Source organism: Macaca nemestrina, chromosome 1, assembly GCF_043159975.1.
Source record: "Macaca nemestrina isolate mMacNem1 chromosome 1, mMacNem.hap1, whole genome shotgun sequence".
Lineage (NCBI taxonomy): Eukaryota > Metazoa > Chordata > Mammalia > Primates > Cercopithecidae > Macaca > Macaca nemestrina.
In genome coordinates, this window is record NC_092125.1 from 101,721,022 (window position 1) to 101,737,793 (window position 16,772).

The 16,772-nt window shown below is 49.2% G+C and overlaps 1 protein-coding gene across 2 annotated transcripts in view; it reads right to left on the minus strand.

The window, feature by feature from the left end:
• KIRREL1 (kirre like nephrin family adhesion molecule 1) overlaps positions 1-6,345 on the minus strand; it is a 109,356-nt gene extending 103,011 nt beyond the window's left edge. For both annotated transcript variants that reach the window (XM_011769952.2, XM_011769950.2), the window contains exon 1: positions 6,226-6,345. In XM_011769952.2, the coding sequence (XP_011768254.1) occupies positions 6,226-6,277 (52 nt within the window). In that variant the 5' untranslated portion in view covers positions 6,278-6,345. The remainder of the gene's footprint in view (positions 1-6,225) is intronic.
• Between the last annotated feature and the right edge of the window lie 10,427 nt (positions 6,346-16,772).

The following is a 16,772-nucleotide window of genomic DNA, read 5'->3' on the forward strand; positions in this document are numbered from 1 at the left end:
TCAGTATTAAATTAGTTACTAATATATGCAAAATACAAAACTGCCCTTCACAAAAGTGAACAGCTTTCTCCCCCACTCTGACAGAGCCCAGTATTTTTCCTGATTTCTGAAATTGCCTCTTCCTGCTCCCTGGTTTCACATTTGAGGATCAAGGACATGACAGCCTCTTTCTCCTCTACTGCTGACAACCCACCCCCACACCCCCATCCTTTTCCAGGTCAAAGCACGCTCCAGGAGATTGCCAAGTAAACTGATCCAGAGGCCCTGGGAAGAAACCAGACAGGAACTGGTAGGTTGGGAAGGGGCACAGCTTTCTCATCTCTGGACATATGAAGAGAAATGTCTCTAGCCTCAGATGGAAACATCTCCCAGAAATTGGGGAGATTAAGGAATTTGTCCCCATCTCTTCCCTCCATACCAACCGCCACCCCTTTGCAATTTCTTTAACTTCTCTAGGTCTCTGCTTCTCATCTATTAAATGGAGAAACAACTACCCTGCCTACATCATAGGATGATTGTATCTATCAAATAGTACATGTAAAAAGTTGCTAAAATTGACAAGCACCATACACAGGTACAAAGATAAAAGACTCTAAAGGCAGGAGGAAAAGGATTGAGGCTTTCCAAACCTCCTTCTGACAAGGGGCATTATTTACCGGTCCCAGCCCCACTGATTAAAACATGTATCCCGACATCTAAGTTTTGCTTCACAAATGATCATCAAAGCAAGGCAGGGAGATAGATGTGGCCTTGGAATTTCTGGGCTGAAAACTAGGGAAGGGGGCTGAGCTGAGTGAGGCACCAGGAGAGGAAAAAAGGCCTAGGCTTCCCTCCTATCCTTCCACAGCTGCCTTAACTCTAAGAGAGGCAGGGTGTGGCTCTTCTGGGCAGGTTGAAGGCACCCATGGCCCTTAGTAGGGAGACAAAAGAGGGGTTGAATCTGGGATCTAACACCTCGGGTATGCCCTTAAGCAAGTTACTTAAACTCTCAACTGTGGTTTCTTTAACTGTAAAATGGGAATAACATTAACCTGAAAAGCACACTGTAGGAATTCAATAAAAGGTAATTTTGATGCTTTGGTATGGAGTTGACCTCCTACAATTGCTTTTCACCACCCTAGGCCAGGCAGTTCCCCAGGGCACAGGCTAAGAAGGAGGGTTGACAACCTCCCCAGGGAGGTTAGAACAAGCCATCTAAGACCCTAGCCTCCAATCCTAGCAGCCTACCAGGGACCAAATTTGAAAGCTGACACTAGGGGAGATCTTGGTCTCAGGATTATCCCCTAGACCCCTTCTCAGTGCTTCTCTTGCCTCTGTATGGCTCTGGGCCTCTCCAGTAGTCAGCCTTGCATGGAACAAGAGTAATTTCCAAATTTGTAGTTCATGGACCTGTAAGGCTGTGTTTAATATTAGAAACAAACCTTTTTATTTGCCAAGCCCTTGAAAAAATCTAGTCATTTACTAGATTTATCATATCATCAAAGAAAAACAATTTAACACCAAAAAATGTAGGGCAGAATCTCAGAATAAAGGATTGTTTTTTCAAATTCGAATGAGTTTACCTTTATGAAAAACTCACTCCCTTTTCTTCCTAGTTCTCATTCTGCTATGGACCAGGAAAATCCCTGTCCCAGCCCAGCATCAGTCTCTGCTGGCATATAGGATCTGGCAAAGGAGAAGGGTGCAGGCTGTGGCATCAGCTGGTTCCTACAACTACCAATAATATACTTAATGTATCTAAACCTCAGTTTCTTGGCCAGGTACAGTGGCTCACACCTATAATCCCAGCACTTTGAGAGGTCGAGGTGGAAGGAGCGCTTGAGCCCTGGAGTTTGAGACTAGCTTGTGCAACCTAGCAAGACCCATCTCTCCAAAAGAAAAAAAAAATTAGCTAGGTGTGTGTGGTCCTAGCTACTTAGGAGGCTGAGGTAGGAGGATAGCTTGAGCCTAGGAAGAGGTTGCAGTGAGCCATAATCACACCACTGCACCCTAGCCTGGGCAGCAGAGCAAGACCCTATCTAAAAATAAATAAATAAATCTCAGTTTCTCATGCGTGAAATGGGGACAATTCACAAAGCCAATCTCAGTGGGCCATAGAATAGATTAAATTAGATAATGCATATGAAGTAGTTAACACAGGGTTCAATAAATGATCCATATTGTTTCCAGACTCTGAAATGCTGCCACCTCGGGGCTAGTGTCCCTCCTCATTTCACACAAGAGTTCTGGTTCCTTCTCATTCAAATGCCATCCTCCTCCACTTTTGCTCTCTCTCCTCGAATCCCTTCCCCTCAAATCCCTTCCCCAGATCTTTTCTGAGGTCTCCAAGGAGGGGGTCAGTTTCCCCTTCTGGGTCTGCCACAACACAGTTCTTTCCATGAGAGATACAAAGATGGCGCTTACTTAAGCCCAGGACCAAGAATCTGGGCAGCTGGGGCTAGAAAACACACACACACACACACACACACATACACACACACACACCACAAAGAATCATAAGGAGAAGAAAAGGAAGCGCAGACAACTCGGTTGCCTATCTATCTATGTCTCACCTCAAAGTCAAGATAGCAAGCATTTACTGAGCACTTCTCACTGTGCCAGACACAGTTCCATGTACTTTACGTGGATTAACATATTCAAGTGCCACCACAACCCTATGAGGTATTACTTCTATCCTCACTTCTGGAAGAGCATGCTGAGGCACAGAGAAGGTACATGACTTGTTCAAGCTTACGACTACCAAATGGTGGAGGTGGGAGCTGGATGCGAGTCTGTGATTTAATCGCCATTGAATGCTGCCTCTTTCCAGCACTGTAGCACGCTCATCAAATCAATCAATTGATCAAATATTTAAGGGGCACTTACCACATGCTTAGCACTGTGCTAGAAACTATAGAATAAAAGAAATTAAGACTTAGTCCCTGCAAGGATGTAAAGAGGTCCTAGAGGAGTAAGGGGGGCAGAGGTGGGGCTTCCTCCTCCCATCTCACTGGAGCACCAAAGGCAGAGCCAGAACAACCAACCACTCACCTGTGGGAAGGAGCGGAGGCGAGAAGGCCTGGGTGCTGCCGCCTCCTCCTCCTCCTGAGTGGGTGCTCTGGGGCCCAGGGCTGAGGCACTGAGTACTTGGTTCACACCCTCCCTTTGGGTGTAAGTGAGTAGATGGCAGAAAGTGGAGTCCAGTCAAGGTCAAGGAGAGGAACCCAGTGTCCTGGTTTCTGCCATGTCTCCCCTGACTCTTCCCCAACCTCAGTGCCCTGCTCTGGGCAGAAATGGAATATCTGAAGTGTGTATATGTGTCTATGTGTATGTAGCACTGGGAGGGGAGAGTCCAGCTACTCTCCAGACCTGCTGTTCTCTGTCAGGATTCAGCTGTACTCAGGGAGTTGAATCCTGGGAATTTAGGAGGCCCTCGGGCCTCTTCCCTTTACCCTTTACTCCCCTCAAAAGCTGTGGCAGGAATTCCAGGGGGAGCTCTGGGGGCTGGATGGGCTTATTTTTCTCCTGCCCCCACATCCATCCCCCCTCTGGAGGCAGCTCCCGCCCGGAGCCGGCCTGTCATCCCACATTGCTCTGATTAGCTATAATCTTTCTTTTTCAATTTCTCCTCCCCGAGACTAGGGAGCGAGAAAATCTCCCAGAAAATGAATAAATATTTCAATTTTCGGCGCAATCAGTCTGTGGAGCCGGCGCATGATGGAAATGGGGGGAAGGATAATGGTTTTCATTTAGATAAGATACAGAAAATTATTTAGTGAAAAATGAAAATTGATGAAGCCCATTGAAATTCTTTAAAATGCGATTTTTATTTCTCAGCCTAGGCTGTATCTCCCCTTCCCCTCTCCTCTCTGCTCCCCTCAATTCTATGGCTTCCTGCTGACACCAACTCCCCCACCCCCATTTCCCCACCATCATCCCTCCTCCCTCTTGTAGCGCCCCCCTCCGTTTCTTCTCTCCGTGCCCCAGTCCCTGACCTAGAACTCCTTTCTGAGGATGGAGGCTAAGGAAAGGGGGTCCTGCCAAGCACTCCACCTCCACGTGTGTCCCAGTCTCCCCAGACCCCTTCTCCTTCCCTCTCTGCCTCCTCCCCAGTCCCTTGCCAAGCTTCCCCCAACACTCACTAGTGATTTCCCCTCCCCTCCTGTCTCGTCTCTCCCTTTCTTTTCTCTGGTATCCTCTCCCCCACCCCAGATACTTTCACCAGGTCCTGCTTTCACCCCTGTTGGAGCTGAGAAGTGGGAGCTCAGCATTCCCTAGCCACTCACTCCTTTCCAAAGAGAGAAAGGCACACAGCACACACTTCTTTCTGTCTCCAATTCAATCCACATGTCTCTCCTGTTTGCTAACTGCTGCTTTTGTTCCTTAACACTCATTTGTATCCACGTTGCTGACACGTAAGGCTGTAAGAAAGGGGCAGACATAAGCTTGCCCCCAACATAGACCAATACTGACCCAGGGGCCCCCTCCACCACCACCATGACCCCCCTCCACCACCACCATGGCCTACCCCCTTCCTCCCCGACGCCAACAGCCTGGCTGAACAGTCAACTTAAGTCATCTTCCCAACTTTCTGCCAAGTGGCTGGCCTGGCCTGCCAACCCCAGGGCCAGGCCTCCTCCTTTCCCTTAGCACCACCTCCCACTCTTGGCTCACACCACAGATGTGTGCCCTTCCTATATCATAGTGTGTGCTGGGGGGCGGGCATGGGTGCCCTGTGCGGAGAGATGAATCCAGACTGGCCCCACCAACTCAGCCAGGCTTTGCCTTCGGAGCTGGGAAGAGACCTGGCAAGGAGAGGAAAGGTCCAGCATAACACCCCACCTACAAATGCAGGAAGGGAACACAGAGCAGGGCAATCATGCCTGAGGCTGTTCTACCCAGATCCATTCCCAGACACCCCCTAAAAGAGACCACCTCCTCCATCTGCAGTCTGTACATCTCCATAGGTGTCTGCCCATATGAATGTCTGTTCAAGTTTCTTTGTTTGCTAGAGGGTTGGTTTCCGTGCGAGCGTGTGTCCTGTCCTTGTAAACGCCTGCATACATGTACTGTGTATACTTGTAATGTTCGGGTGGATGAATGCGTGAGTGTGTGCCGATCTGGGGGAGGAATCTGTCTTCCTCAGATGTCTCAGTGTCTTTGTGTATATGTGTCTGTCTCAGTGTGGAGGATGTTTGTGGGGATGTCTCCGTCTCAGTAGGTGAGTAGTCTGTCTCAGTGTCTGTGAATGTTTTACCGTGTTTGTGTGTCAATTTCTGTGTGTCAGCTCCATTTTTGGGGAGGGAGGGAGTTCAGCAGGATTCAGTCTTCCTTAGAGTCAGACCTGGCAGGCAAGAACCAACTCCCACAGACCCCAGTCCCTGCTGCAGTCTGGACCCTTGGTTCCCTCAGCCCTCTTCCCTCCCCCAACCCCAGCCCTGCCCAGGATACACTGACATCCTCATCTCTCTCAACCACCTCCCTCATCTCCCAGCCTCTCCCCTGCCAGTTCCAAATAAGCCCCAGACAGCAACACTTTCCTGAGCCCAAGTAGAGTGTCAGCCCCCTCCCCCCACCGCCTCCGCCCCCGCCCCCGTGAGTTCCCCCCACTGTATCAAGCGGGCCTGAAGCTGTATTTGGAACTCCACTGTCCACCCAGAGCCTCCGCGGGCAGGGGTTCCAAATCCCCACTAGAGGCGCCGAGACACCCCTCCCTTCCTCTAGAGGGGGCAGCCCCAGGCAGTCTGGAGTCGTGGTTCAGACTCAGACCCCCGAGGGGCTGGGCTGGAGTAGGGGGAATCCCCTTAGCAACATCTTCGGGAGGTGGGACTCAGCTTTTCGCTCACCCCCTAGCCCGAAATTCGAAATTCCAGCCTTCCCCTTAGCCTGGACTCAAGCGTCCGGAACCCCGGCCTCAGAGGACGAGGGACTGTAGGGCTGCGAGAGAAAGCGTTCGGTTCCCGGTTTCACTCGGACCTCCAGCCCTCGCGGCCCCAATGCTTGGTTCTCCCGCGCAGCCAGAGGAAACAAGTTGGGCAAATCAACGGCAAACTCATTCTCCCCAGACCCCGTTACTCAGCGCCCCCTCCCCCAGGGCTCTGAGCCCGGACCGAGCCCCCGCCTCGTGGCGTCCGGACCCAGGGACTGGCCACGGGCCGCCGGGCACCCCAGCACTCCCCTAGCGGGGAGCAGTGCCCTGGCCCCGGGGGGAAGCCGAGCGTCCGGGGGCGGGCTGGGGGCCCTTACCTTGGGAGAAAGTATCGGAGAGAGTGAGGATCCAGACGAGGAGGCTCAGCATGCTGTCCGCCCGCCGTGCGCCCGCCCGCGGCTGGGGCCCGGAGTTGGCGAGCGAGCCAGAGGAGCGGGCTGGGGAGGAGGGGAGCCCTGGAGCCCGCCCCCCGCCCGCCCGCGCCCGCCCCTGCACACACACGCGCGCGCGCACACACTCACGCGCACAAACTCACTTCCCTGCCCTCCGATTCTCTTTATCTCTCTTTCCCCCCCGTCCTTTTTCTCGTTCTGGTCGCCCTCCCCGTTTAATTATTTCTCCTCTCAAGCTTTATCTCTCTGGGTCTCTTTCGGTCTTTGCTCCCCCATTCTCTCCCCTTCTCTTCCTTCCCTCTCTCCCTCCCTGCTTCCCTGCCTGCCTCTCTCCCTCCCTCCCTCCGCCTGACGTCTACTCTCCCTCCGACGGCACCTCCCTCCACGAGCCCTCCCCCTGCCCCCGCCTCCCCCAATGCGCAGGCACACATGCACACCCCTCGCTGGAACTGAGATGGAAGGAGAGCAAAGAGAGAAAGGAATTGAGGGCAAAGGCAAAAGGGGGTGAAAAACGTGACCGTCGTGGGTTCTGGGGCAGGCACAACAGGACCCCTGGCCACCCCACCCCTTCCCATTTATAGACGCAATCTTGGTCGCAGGCTATGGAACTAAGCAGTGAAGGAGGAACATGGGCTGAGGGACATCAGCCTCTAGCTCAGAGGATGTGATGGGGGCGGGGGGAGAGAGAGAGAGAGAGAGAGTGTGTGTGTGTGTGTGTGTGTGTGTGTTTCCGTGTGTGTGTCTAGGAGTGGGGTGGGGGGCAGGGAGTTAAATAAACATAAAGACCTTTCTTTTTAAATTCCACACCCAAAGCCTAACCCCTAGATTCCCCAAATTAAGAATTCTCAATTGACTAATGAATGCCTCTCCCCACCTACAAAAGCCCGAGCTGGTGAATGGGAGCTGTCTCTTTGACCTGCCTTGGCTTCACCCAGTCAAGGTCTAGCACGGCTAGGCGTTGGAGGACTTAACGGCCTGGAAGAGGCACCGTTGACTCCTTTCTTTGTTCATCTTAGCCTCCCACCCACCCCGAAGGAGAAGGTAGCCAACTGGATGGCTTTGAAGGGCCAAGGCTTGGCCTCACCTCCCTGAATGCAAGCCAGAGGAGAAGACAGCCACCAGAGGATCTCTAAGCACTCTGGAGTTTGAGATCTTTTAGGGTAGGGACATGGAGGAACTAGGAAGGGAGGGAATTCCTGAGAATCGTGAGAGCATTCAGGAGGGATCTCCGCTTTCTTAAGGGCCCAGTTTGGCAACCAGTTCCTCCTATCTGTGACCAGATACTTCTGCTCACAGGGTGGCTGGGGGCGCCTAGAGGTCTAGACCCTGGGGGATGAACAGAGGAGTTGCAGGAATTGCACAATTTTACGATAATGTGTTGGTCCAAAGAGGTCTCCACTTCTTTCCTCTCAGATCCCAGATCTCCTGGGTATCTAACACTCCCCGCCAAGATTTCTTAATTTCTGACCCTGAAAGTAGGTGCGTGGCTCTCTGGTGCCCTCTGTTGATGTGTAGCAGCCACAGCTCCTCTTTCCTCCGCAGATCCTAACATCAGTCTGTGGTCCAGACACATCCACACACAACTATAGGACAGAGAAAGGCAGGAAAACACCCGAGTTCATATGCGGAAGCCCCATATGCACAGACCCAGAGAATTCTTCATATGTTCCAAAACACAGGCAAACACAGTTTAAGAATAGAGCCATACAGCCGGGCGCGGTGGCTCACGCCTGTAATCCCAGCACTTTGGGAGGCCGAGGCGGGCGGATCACAAGGTCAGGAGATCGAGACCACGGTGAAACCCCGTCTCTACTAAAAATACAAAAAATTAGCCGGGCGCGGTTGTGGGCGCCTGTAGTCCCAGCTACTCGGGAGGCTGAGGCAGGAGAATGGCGGGAACCCGGGAGGCGGAGCTTGCAGTGAGCCGAGATCGCGCCACTGCACTCCAGCCTGGGCGACAGAGCAAGACTCCGTCTCAAAAAAAAAAAAAAAAAAAAAAAAGAATAGAGCCATACCTTGACCAGAGAAATAGGACTGCAATCCCGAACGTACACAGATAGACACCAACACACAGACACATAGGGCTTTTCATTTGTTCATTCATTAATCATACATTCCACAGATATTTCTTCAGTTCCAGACTGATATTTTCCAGTCACCATTCTAGGCTTTGGGGAGACAATAATGAAAAAAAAAAAGGACAAAGTCCTTCATTAATGTTCCATTCTGGAGGAAAGTGAGAGGCAGTAGAAAAAATATTAAATACACTAGGTTATGGTAAATGCTATGGGAGACAAATAAAGCAGGATAAAAGATTAGGGAGAGGGAGAGAAGGAGGAATGACTGTTCTTACAGGTAGTCAAAGAAAGCTGTTCTGCTAAAGCCACATTTGGGCACAGACCTGAAGGAACTGAGGGTTCCTAGAAACAGAGGAGCCAAGTTTCTCTAGCTCACTAAGAGCCAAAACAACAATCTGGCCTGTCTCCTCTGGTCCTTTAGCTTCCCTTTTCTCTCCCCCTTTCCTTTAATTCCAAATCCTCACCAGCTCAGTCCATAGCAAACTCACGTCTCTAGAATCTCTTCCACATAAGTCATCCAGCATCCCAGATCTCAGAGCTTAAGACCCCATAGACCTCATCCGCAGCTAGTGGTCCTCAACACCAGTTGTGCACAGCATCTCCTGAGGGCCTTTAATTTTATTATTAGTATTCTTTAACTTTTTGAGTTGGTGTTTAGATCTGTCACCTGGGCTGGAGTGCCATGGCATGATCTCAGCTCACTGTAACCTCCACCTCCCGGGTTCAAGAGATTCTCCTGCCTCAGCCTCCCAAGTAGCTGAGATTACAGGTGTGTGTCACCATGCCTGGCTAGTTTTTGCATTTTTAGTAGAGACAGCGTTTTGCCATCTTGGCCAGGCTGGTCTCGAACTCCTGACCTCAGGTGATCCACCCGCCTCGGCCTCCCAAAGTGCTGGGGTTACAGGCATGAGCCACCATGCCCTGCCCTGAGGGCTTTTTTTTTAAAACACCAGTGCCATTCCCTCATCCCTAAAGATTAATCGTTCTGGGGTGAAGTTCAAGCATCAGTATTTTTAGACATAGCCCCAGGTGATTCTAGTAGACAGCCAAAGTAGAGAGCTGCTAAACGAAGCAAACGCCTGCTTTCCAGACATTGTCTTCAGCAAGCCTGCACACCACACAAGTGTCCTGCCCTCTTATCTCCACTAGCATTTCTTCTGCTTATTGCCAATCTTGTATCACCCTCCCGTCCTGGGGCAACCCCAATTAAGCTGCCCCAACTTTGCTCCATCCTCATCTCTTTAACACTAATGCTCACAATTTGGTCTAGTCAAATTAACTGAGTCTCTTAGAATCTAATAACATTAGATTAGACATCCTGGGACTGAGTCCCTAGTATCAGTCAGATGATCTAAAGATAAAGCTTGTGTCTTTTCCATCAGACTGGACATATCTTCCTAGGACAGGATATCTGCCTCTCCTATCAAACTTGGGGATTCTTGTGGGGCAAGACACATGCATGTCACACCATTCTGGAACTCCCTGAGGGCAGAGCAAAATCTGGGTAAGCCTTTCCCTATCAGAGAGGTACCTGGCAGAGTAGTTGACAGCAAAGCACATGGGCCCTGAAACCAGACAGGGATTCAAATCTAGGTTCTTCCCCTTCCTTTCTGTGTGACCTTAGACATTTTGTGTGGCTAACCTCTCTAGCTCTTGTTTCTTTGATATGAAAACAGGGATAATAATAGTACTTACGTTATGGAGTAGTTGTGAGGATTGAGTTCATATCCATACAGCCCTTAGAACAATACTAGGCATACAGCATATGCTCAGTAAATGCTAGCTGTGATTATTTTTCAGTTTTGGAGCTTTCCCAAACAGAGATCTTTTGAATCTTCCTCCTGTGGATTTGTCTTCATCCTCATGCACAGAGCCCTGCCCCCAACAGAAGCAGGCAGGCGCGGAGGCGGAGGAAGTAATCCCTAAGGATGCTACTTCACCTGGAAAAAAGGAGAGAAACAGCCAAAGGTTATATATGGAGTTAAGAGAAATATTAATAATTTTTGAGCACAAAAGCACAAAGATCAAGAGGTCAGGGAGTGAGCAGGAAGGCAATTTATGACCATCAGCAGGAGAAGCCACCTTGAGAGACAGAAATGTATTCTTTGTCTCAACGAGGGCTAAGAACAGCAGAACAATTCTATAGATTGTCCTTTTTCCCCCTAGAGAGGTGGAGTATTGTGTCCCTGCTGCTTACCAGAGACAGAGGAGAGAAAGGGTGAGATCCTTATTCTCAGCTTGGAAAATAATCCTGACCCTAAAGGAAACCTCAAGTCCCAAGGGTAAGGGATCACCAGAGGTCACCTTGTCTCTTCCCTGCTGCAGACTATAGCCCAGAGAAGTGACAGTGAGAGATGTACCCCTTTTTCAGAAGTCCTCCCAGCAAAGGGGGCTCTTCATCCCTTCTCCACTTTTGTATCTCCCAGCCCAGGTAACTGCGTAAGTCCTTCCAGATATTCAGCCTTGAGATTTCCTGCTGCTATACCAGTTTATTTCTCTTGTGCTCCTTCTCCTTAAGATGCCCAGCTTTTGAGACGTACAAGAAAAAGGGCAGGGGTAAGGGACTGCCATATGGCAGTGAAAAAAGTCTCCAATCTGCACTGTGAGGGGAGAGTGGGGCAAGAGGAAAGACAGCATCAGTCAAAGTGCCCCAGACCTCTCCTTAGTGGCCAGGGGGCCCTGAGCCTGAGTCCAGCTAGGCTGGCCTCTCTGTAAAGAGTATCTGGTCCTGTAAAAAAAGTGAAGAAGAATTCTGGGCCTGGGGACTGGCGTTTCCTCATCTCAGTTTTGCCACCTATGCTTGGTATCTTGCCAAGGAACAGGGATCTCAGTGGTTGAAATGATAGTTGTTCACCCTCTCTGACATCTGTGCAGAGCAAAGAAGATATTCCAAGGAGGCCCAGATCCCTGATACATTAAGATATGAGGATGCCAGTAAGACGCGCAACAGAGACTAGGCACCGGGGACAGCAGTGAGGTTAAGTGGCCATCTTAGGCCTCCTATAGAAGGGGAAGGTGGTAGACGAAGGAGGTCAGGCTGCATGGATGGGGCATGGGTGTCAGAGGACACTTAAGAAGCAGTGCTGCTATTGAACAAGAAAGACTAGACGCTAGCCACCATAAAGGACTGTCTACTGAGAAGTATCCAAAATATTTAGGGAGAAATGTTTTGGATGGGTTGAAGATGCTCAGAGGCAGGGACTTAGAAAGAATGACCTTGGCAAAGACAGGCTCCCAGTGTATATATATACCGTGTGCCAGCATTGCCTGCGAATGACTGGGATCCATTCCACACCACCCATTTTCAGCCCTTCCCTTTCCATTGCTTCATATGCCAGCTCCAGTATGGCAGGGGAAGTGTTGGGGGGAGGGCAATTTGTACTAAATGAACCAGTTATCTCTTATTAGGTTTAATGAATATCTCATTGCCTGAATCACGGGGATTGGAAGATCCCTGCTTCCAATGAGTAGCCTGGTTGAGGAGACCTGTTCAGAAAAAAGGAGAAGAGTGTTAGCGTTCAGCAACTCAGGCAGAGGCCTTGAGATGGGGAGTGGGTATGTGGGGGGGGGGAAGGGCAGTGGGAAATAGACTTTTTGGAAAAAATGGAGACAGTAATAATGAATTAATAACTCAGATGGGAAGCTGCACAACTGGAGACAGCATGAAGTCCATTCCCCTTAGAGGTGGCAAAATGGTCTGTCAAAGGTCGCAAGGGAAGGCACAGTAGACCTGGGACTAGAACCCAGGCCACTCAGGTTAGGATTCACCTATGTTTCTCACTAACTCCATCTTTCCCACCCCTGTACCCCAGTCTCATTTCAAATGCCTTTTTTTAGCAAAGACACTCCTGATACCTAAATGGCTCTGACCATTATGTGACTCTAGTCTTCTGTAAGAGTCTGGAAAGCAGAGAATCGAGTGAGCAGGAAGCAAGGGACACTGAGGAAAAGGGAGAAGTCTCTCATCTTCCTTTGGCTCTCGGTTTTAGTTTTCTTGGATTCTGTCCCCAAGCCCAGAGTTTCTTGGCCTTTAACATTCCTCAGTGCTTCCTTGAAGACCTAAAACCACCCACTCATTGGATCCATTTAGTATCAGAACTGGTTTAGAGGGTTATGTTTTATGTTTTCATCCAAGCTAGAAATGAGATTGAGTTTGCAGCTAGGATTATGGCCTGAAGTTCTATTAAGGACACTGAACATCATAGCAGTTGAAGAGTGAAATTAAATAAGGTTCATATGAGTGGAAATATAAGGGCTAAGCTTACTTAACCCTAACTATAAGAGAGCCCGTTAACTTAAAGCACAACTCTTAACAATGTCACTCCAACCCGTATAACCCCCTGGTAGAGGTTTGCTAAGGGTTTTGGTTGAGATTAATTAAGTAATTAGTCCATTCACCCATTCATTCATCTATTCATCCCACAAACATGTATTAAAAGCTCACTCTATGCCAGGCACTGGGAGAAGCACTTGGGATATAAAGAAGAATGAAGCACACCCCCTTGTTGTCCAAAACCTCGTCCTCTAGTGGGAAAGACAGACAGATAATTACAACAGAGTTGGGAAGTGCAAATAGAAAAATGCCTGTGTTTTTTAGTGCAAAACAGGAGTCACTCAACTCAGCTTGCAGGCATCAAGAAAAGTTTCCTAGAAATGGAGATTCAGGATCTTTAGTCAGAGTCTGAGTGTGGCTTTAGATTAGATGGCTCCCCTCTCTGGGCTCAGTTTCCTGCTAACTCTGATGCCCCCATGGTACTGTAATATTATTTGTCTCTAATATTGAGTTACGAGATATTCCCTGGGGATGCTTTTTAGTGGGTTCCATCAGGGCCCATAGGGCATTCTGCAAATTCTCTGTGTTTGAGAATTACTTCTGGAAACTTTCGGCTCATTTCCTCTCAAGGAACCAGAGCCAAGATTCTTCCCCAGGTCCAGAGTTGGGGAGCAATTTTCTGACTCCTACTCCTTTCACCTGACTTGGTGCCTTCCTACCTGTGACAGCCAAGCTCCAGGACGGTGGAACTCCTCTCTCCTTCCACTGGCTTTCCGGCTTCTGTGCCAGGGAACAGGCCTCATGCTACCTGCCAGGCAGGGTCTGGCTGCTGGCTCAGATGGCATTTCCTAAATGGACAGATGGAGAATGTTGGTTTAATATCTCTCCAGTGCTTCTATTCCAGCCTCCAAGACACAGCCAGCAAACAGGACCTGGTACCAAGTCCTCTCTTCCAGGTATTGGCACTTTCCCCTTTTCTACTAGCCCTTAGCCGTGAGCCTCAATGCTTCCCACATCCATAGGTCTTCCTCATGCAAAGCCCTAGTCTAGGATTTGGGAATAGATCCAGAGGAAAGCTAATTCAGAGGAAAATGTTGTCCCCCAAGTAAAAAACAAAACAGAACAACAACAAACCCTGGCCACTCCTTCAGCAGTCCTCTTTCGAGAATGACACCAACCTCCATTCTATTGTTCAGACCAGACATCTGCGAGTACATACTCTCTTCATCCCCATTCACATTCAAACAGTGTCCAAATCCTGTGGATTGGCTTTCCCAGGTAGTGGCCTATTTGCTTCCATCTTCATTGCCACCACCCTGCTCCATGTGTATTATCTCTTGCCTCAACACCAGCAAGGCCTTTCTGCATGAGCCCAAGCCTAATAATTTTTCTCAAGCTCAAATTTGACCACATGACTCCACTCTTTAAAACTCACCGGGGCTCTCATTGCCCTTAGGATCAGATACAGCAACTTCCCGTTGGTTCCTAGAGCCTGCCTGGAGTACGTTTGCCTTCCCTCCCAACCCCACTGCTCTCCACTCCCCTTCTTATCCTTTATACTCCAACTCCACCAGGCTTCACTAAGTTTTAGGGACTGGCCATATTTCTCTCATTGTTTGGGGTCTTGGCACATGGGGTTCCCTTGCCTGCAATGTTCTTTTCCTCCCAGGGCTCTACCCCAACCTCGCCCCCTAAGCTAAGTGCTACTCATCCCTGAGACCTCACACTAAATGCCACTTCTCCATGGAAGCCTCTCTAATTCCTCCAGACAGCTAGATCACCTTGTTATTGCCTTCAATAACCTTCTATTTCCACTAGTAACATTCATCTCCCTTCTAACTAAGTATTCAGTGTCTGTTTCCCATGCTAGATCATAAGCCCTGTGCAGGTAGAGCCTGTACTGTTGTTGTTCACAGTTGTTACCAGAGTGCCTGGCAAAAAGGGAGATATTTCTGATTCTGAGTTCCACAAAGGATTTCCTGGAGTAGAGAGGAGGCTGAGCTCCATTTCAGAGTACAAAGCCTGGGGGCTAGCAATTGAACTGCAGGAGAATATTCTCAACTAAGCAGGCACTTGATAAGTCCAGGAAATCATCCTTCCAAGGAGCTGGGAGAAGACAAACAGAAGTGGCATAAAAGTTTATCTTCTGTTGTTCAGGATGAGTATGTGTGGGGGAGACACTTATTACCTCGAATGTGCCAAGAAAAAATCCCAGGGAACAGTGAACAAAGCTATAAATACAGCCGAGCGTCGGGTGACATCACCTGAGCACAGTGCGGCGATTTATGGCCAAGTCACACGGCCCTAAAGTGTATTTATAACGGTGTAACTCACTAGTACTTCTCCCTGCCTGCCTGCCTGCCCTCCCTCATTTCCCTGTTCAGTGGTGGCCACATTCCTTGTTCTTCTGATGAAACAGGATGGCTGGGCCAAGCACTTGCTCTGGGGGTACTTGGCTACTCTGAAAAGTGGAGCCGTCTCTCCAAAATATGTACTCAACAACGTGCAATGGCTCTTTGCTTTTTGGAGAATTCTGAACATTTAAGCTGCACATTCAAGGCACGCAAACCCTCTGGCCTTAACTTACCTTCTAGCTTCATGGACAGCTTTGTTACCTTCCAGTTTTCTTCACGTGTGTCACAGGGATCCTAATCTCCAACCTATTAGTTCTTCTCTAAAGTCTTCAGGTTTTTAGCCCCTTACTTCTTTGCTCATGCTTTCCCCTTTACATGATGTATTTTTCTACCATAATCTCCGGTCAAAACTCCTCCTTCAAGGCCCAACCCAGACACAACATTTTCCCCGAGCTGTCTGATATGAGGACATGCCTTTTAGCTCTCTCTTTCCAAAGCCGCTGACTCTCCACTCCTGGAGGCCACCTGTTCACTATTATAGTCATGTATTTACATAGCTTGTTTCCTCCTCAAACTTTGAAAACCTTCCCCCACACATCTTAGTTCCTCCCTGAGGGTTTGCTCAGTACCTCTCATGTGGAGGAAGCTCAGGGCACATTTTTTCAACCAAATATCTGTCCCTCCTGCCAACCCAGTCCTCCTTGAGCATCTCCAGCATGTCTGGCACTATGCTGAACACGCTATGGGCACTATTTTCAATCTTCATAATGACGAGATAGGAATTATCATTCCCACTTCCATATAGGGGAATTGCGGCAGAGAGAGGCTAAGCAGCTTGCCCAAAGGCACACAGTATGCGAATGTGACCACAGGATGCTCACCCAGTTTGTCAAACTCCACCATGTTTCTTCTATTCCTGGAGACCTTGGGCTGTGTGTTCGACAGCCTAATTTCTATCCAATATCCCAGGGTTTGTATTCTCTTCTCAAAGACACTGCACACAGCCGGCTGAGAGCCTGCCTCTTCACAGAGAGTTCCAATGTGACTTGCTCAGGCACTGGGGTTATCAAAGTGGAGTTTTTGAAGAAGCTTTTCAGAGAATGGCTGCTATGAAAAAGGCAGCCCGGGCCCTGTCTATAATCTGGGGGCCTTCTCCTCCCTTGCTTCATTTACATGGGGAAAAGAAAGCTCAGAGTCAGCTCAGAGAGAGATAAACACTCACCTGCCAGCCGCTCGCTCCTCACAACGTGGGCTCTCCTCTTCAGTCTCCACTCCTCTGCTCCTGGATTTTCTCAGGTGATTTTACCACTACCTCTGTTTAGAGTCTAAATGGAGAGAGAAGCAAGGTGGACTGAGAGTCTCCTTCTCACAAACACATCACCAAGTGCTCAGCTCATGGAGAGTGTGGCCTGGAAATCTCCCAAGGTGGATGGGGTAGGTGTAGGGAGAGTTCAGCTAGGCTGGTCCCTGAGTCAGGATCTCTTAACAAGCTGAGGTTGGGCAGTGGGGACAGAGGGCAGCGGGGGAAGCAAGTCAAAGGAAGTTAGAAAAATTACGTCTCTCCAATTCAGCTTGAACTAAGTCACCGCCAACACGTGGCTTAAAGCACTCAATAAAATCCAAAATACTTACCAAGCAAAGTGATTTTGTTGAGAAATTGCTATTAATACTATTAATAATTATTTTCTATTATTGCTCATAATTGAAAAGTGACTAAAAATAATGCTGCATGCTAGAGGGGGTTCTCTTTCACTCTGTCTCCTCACA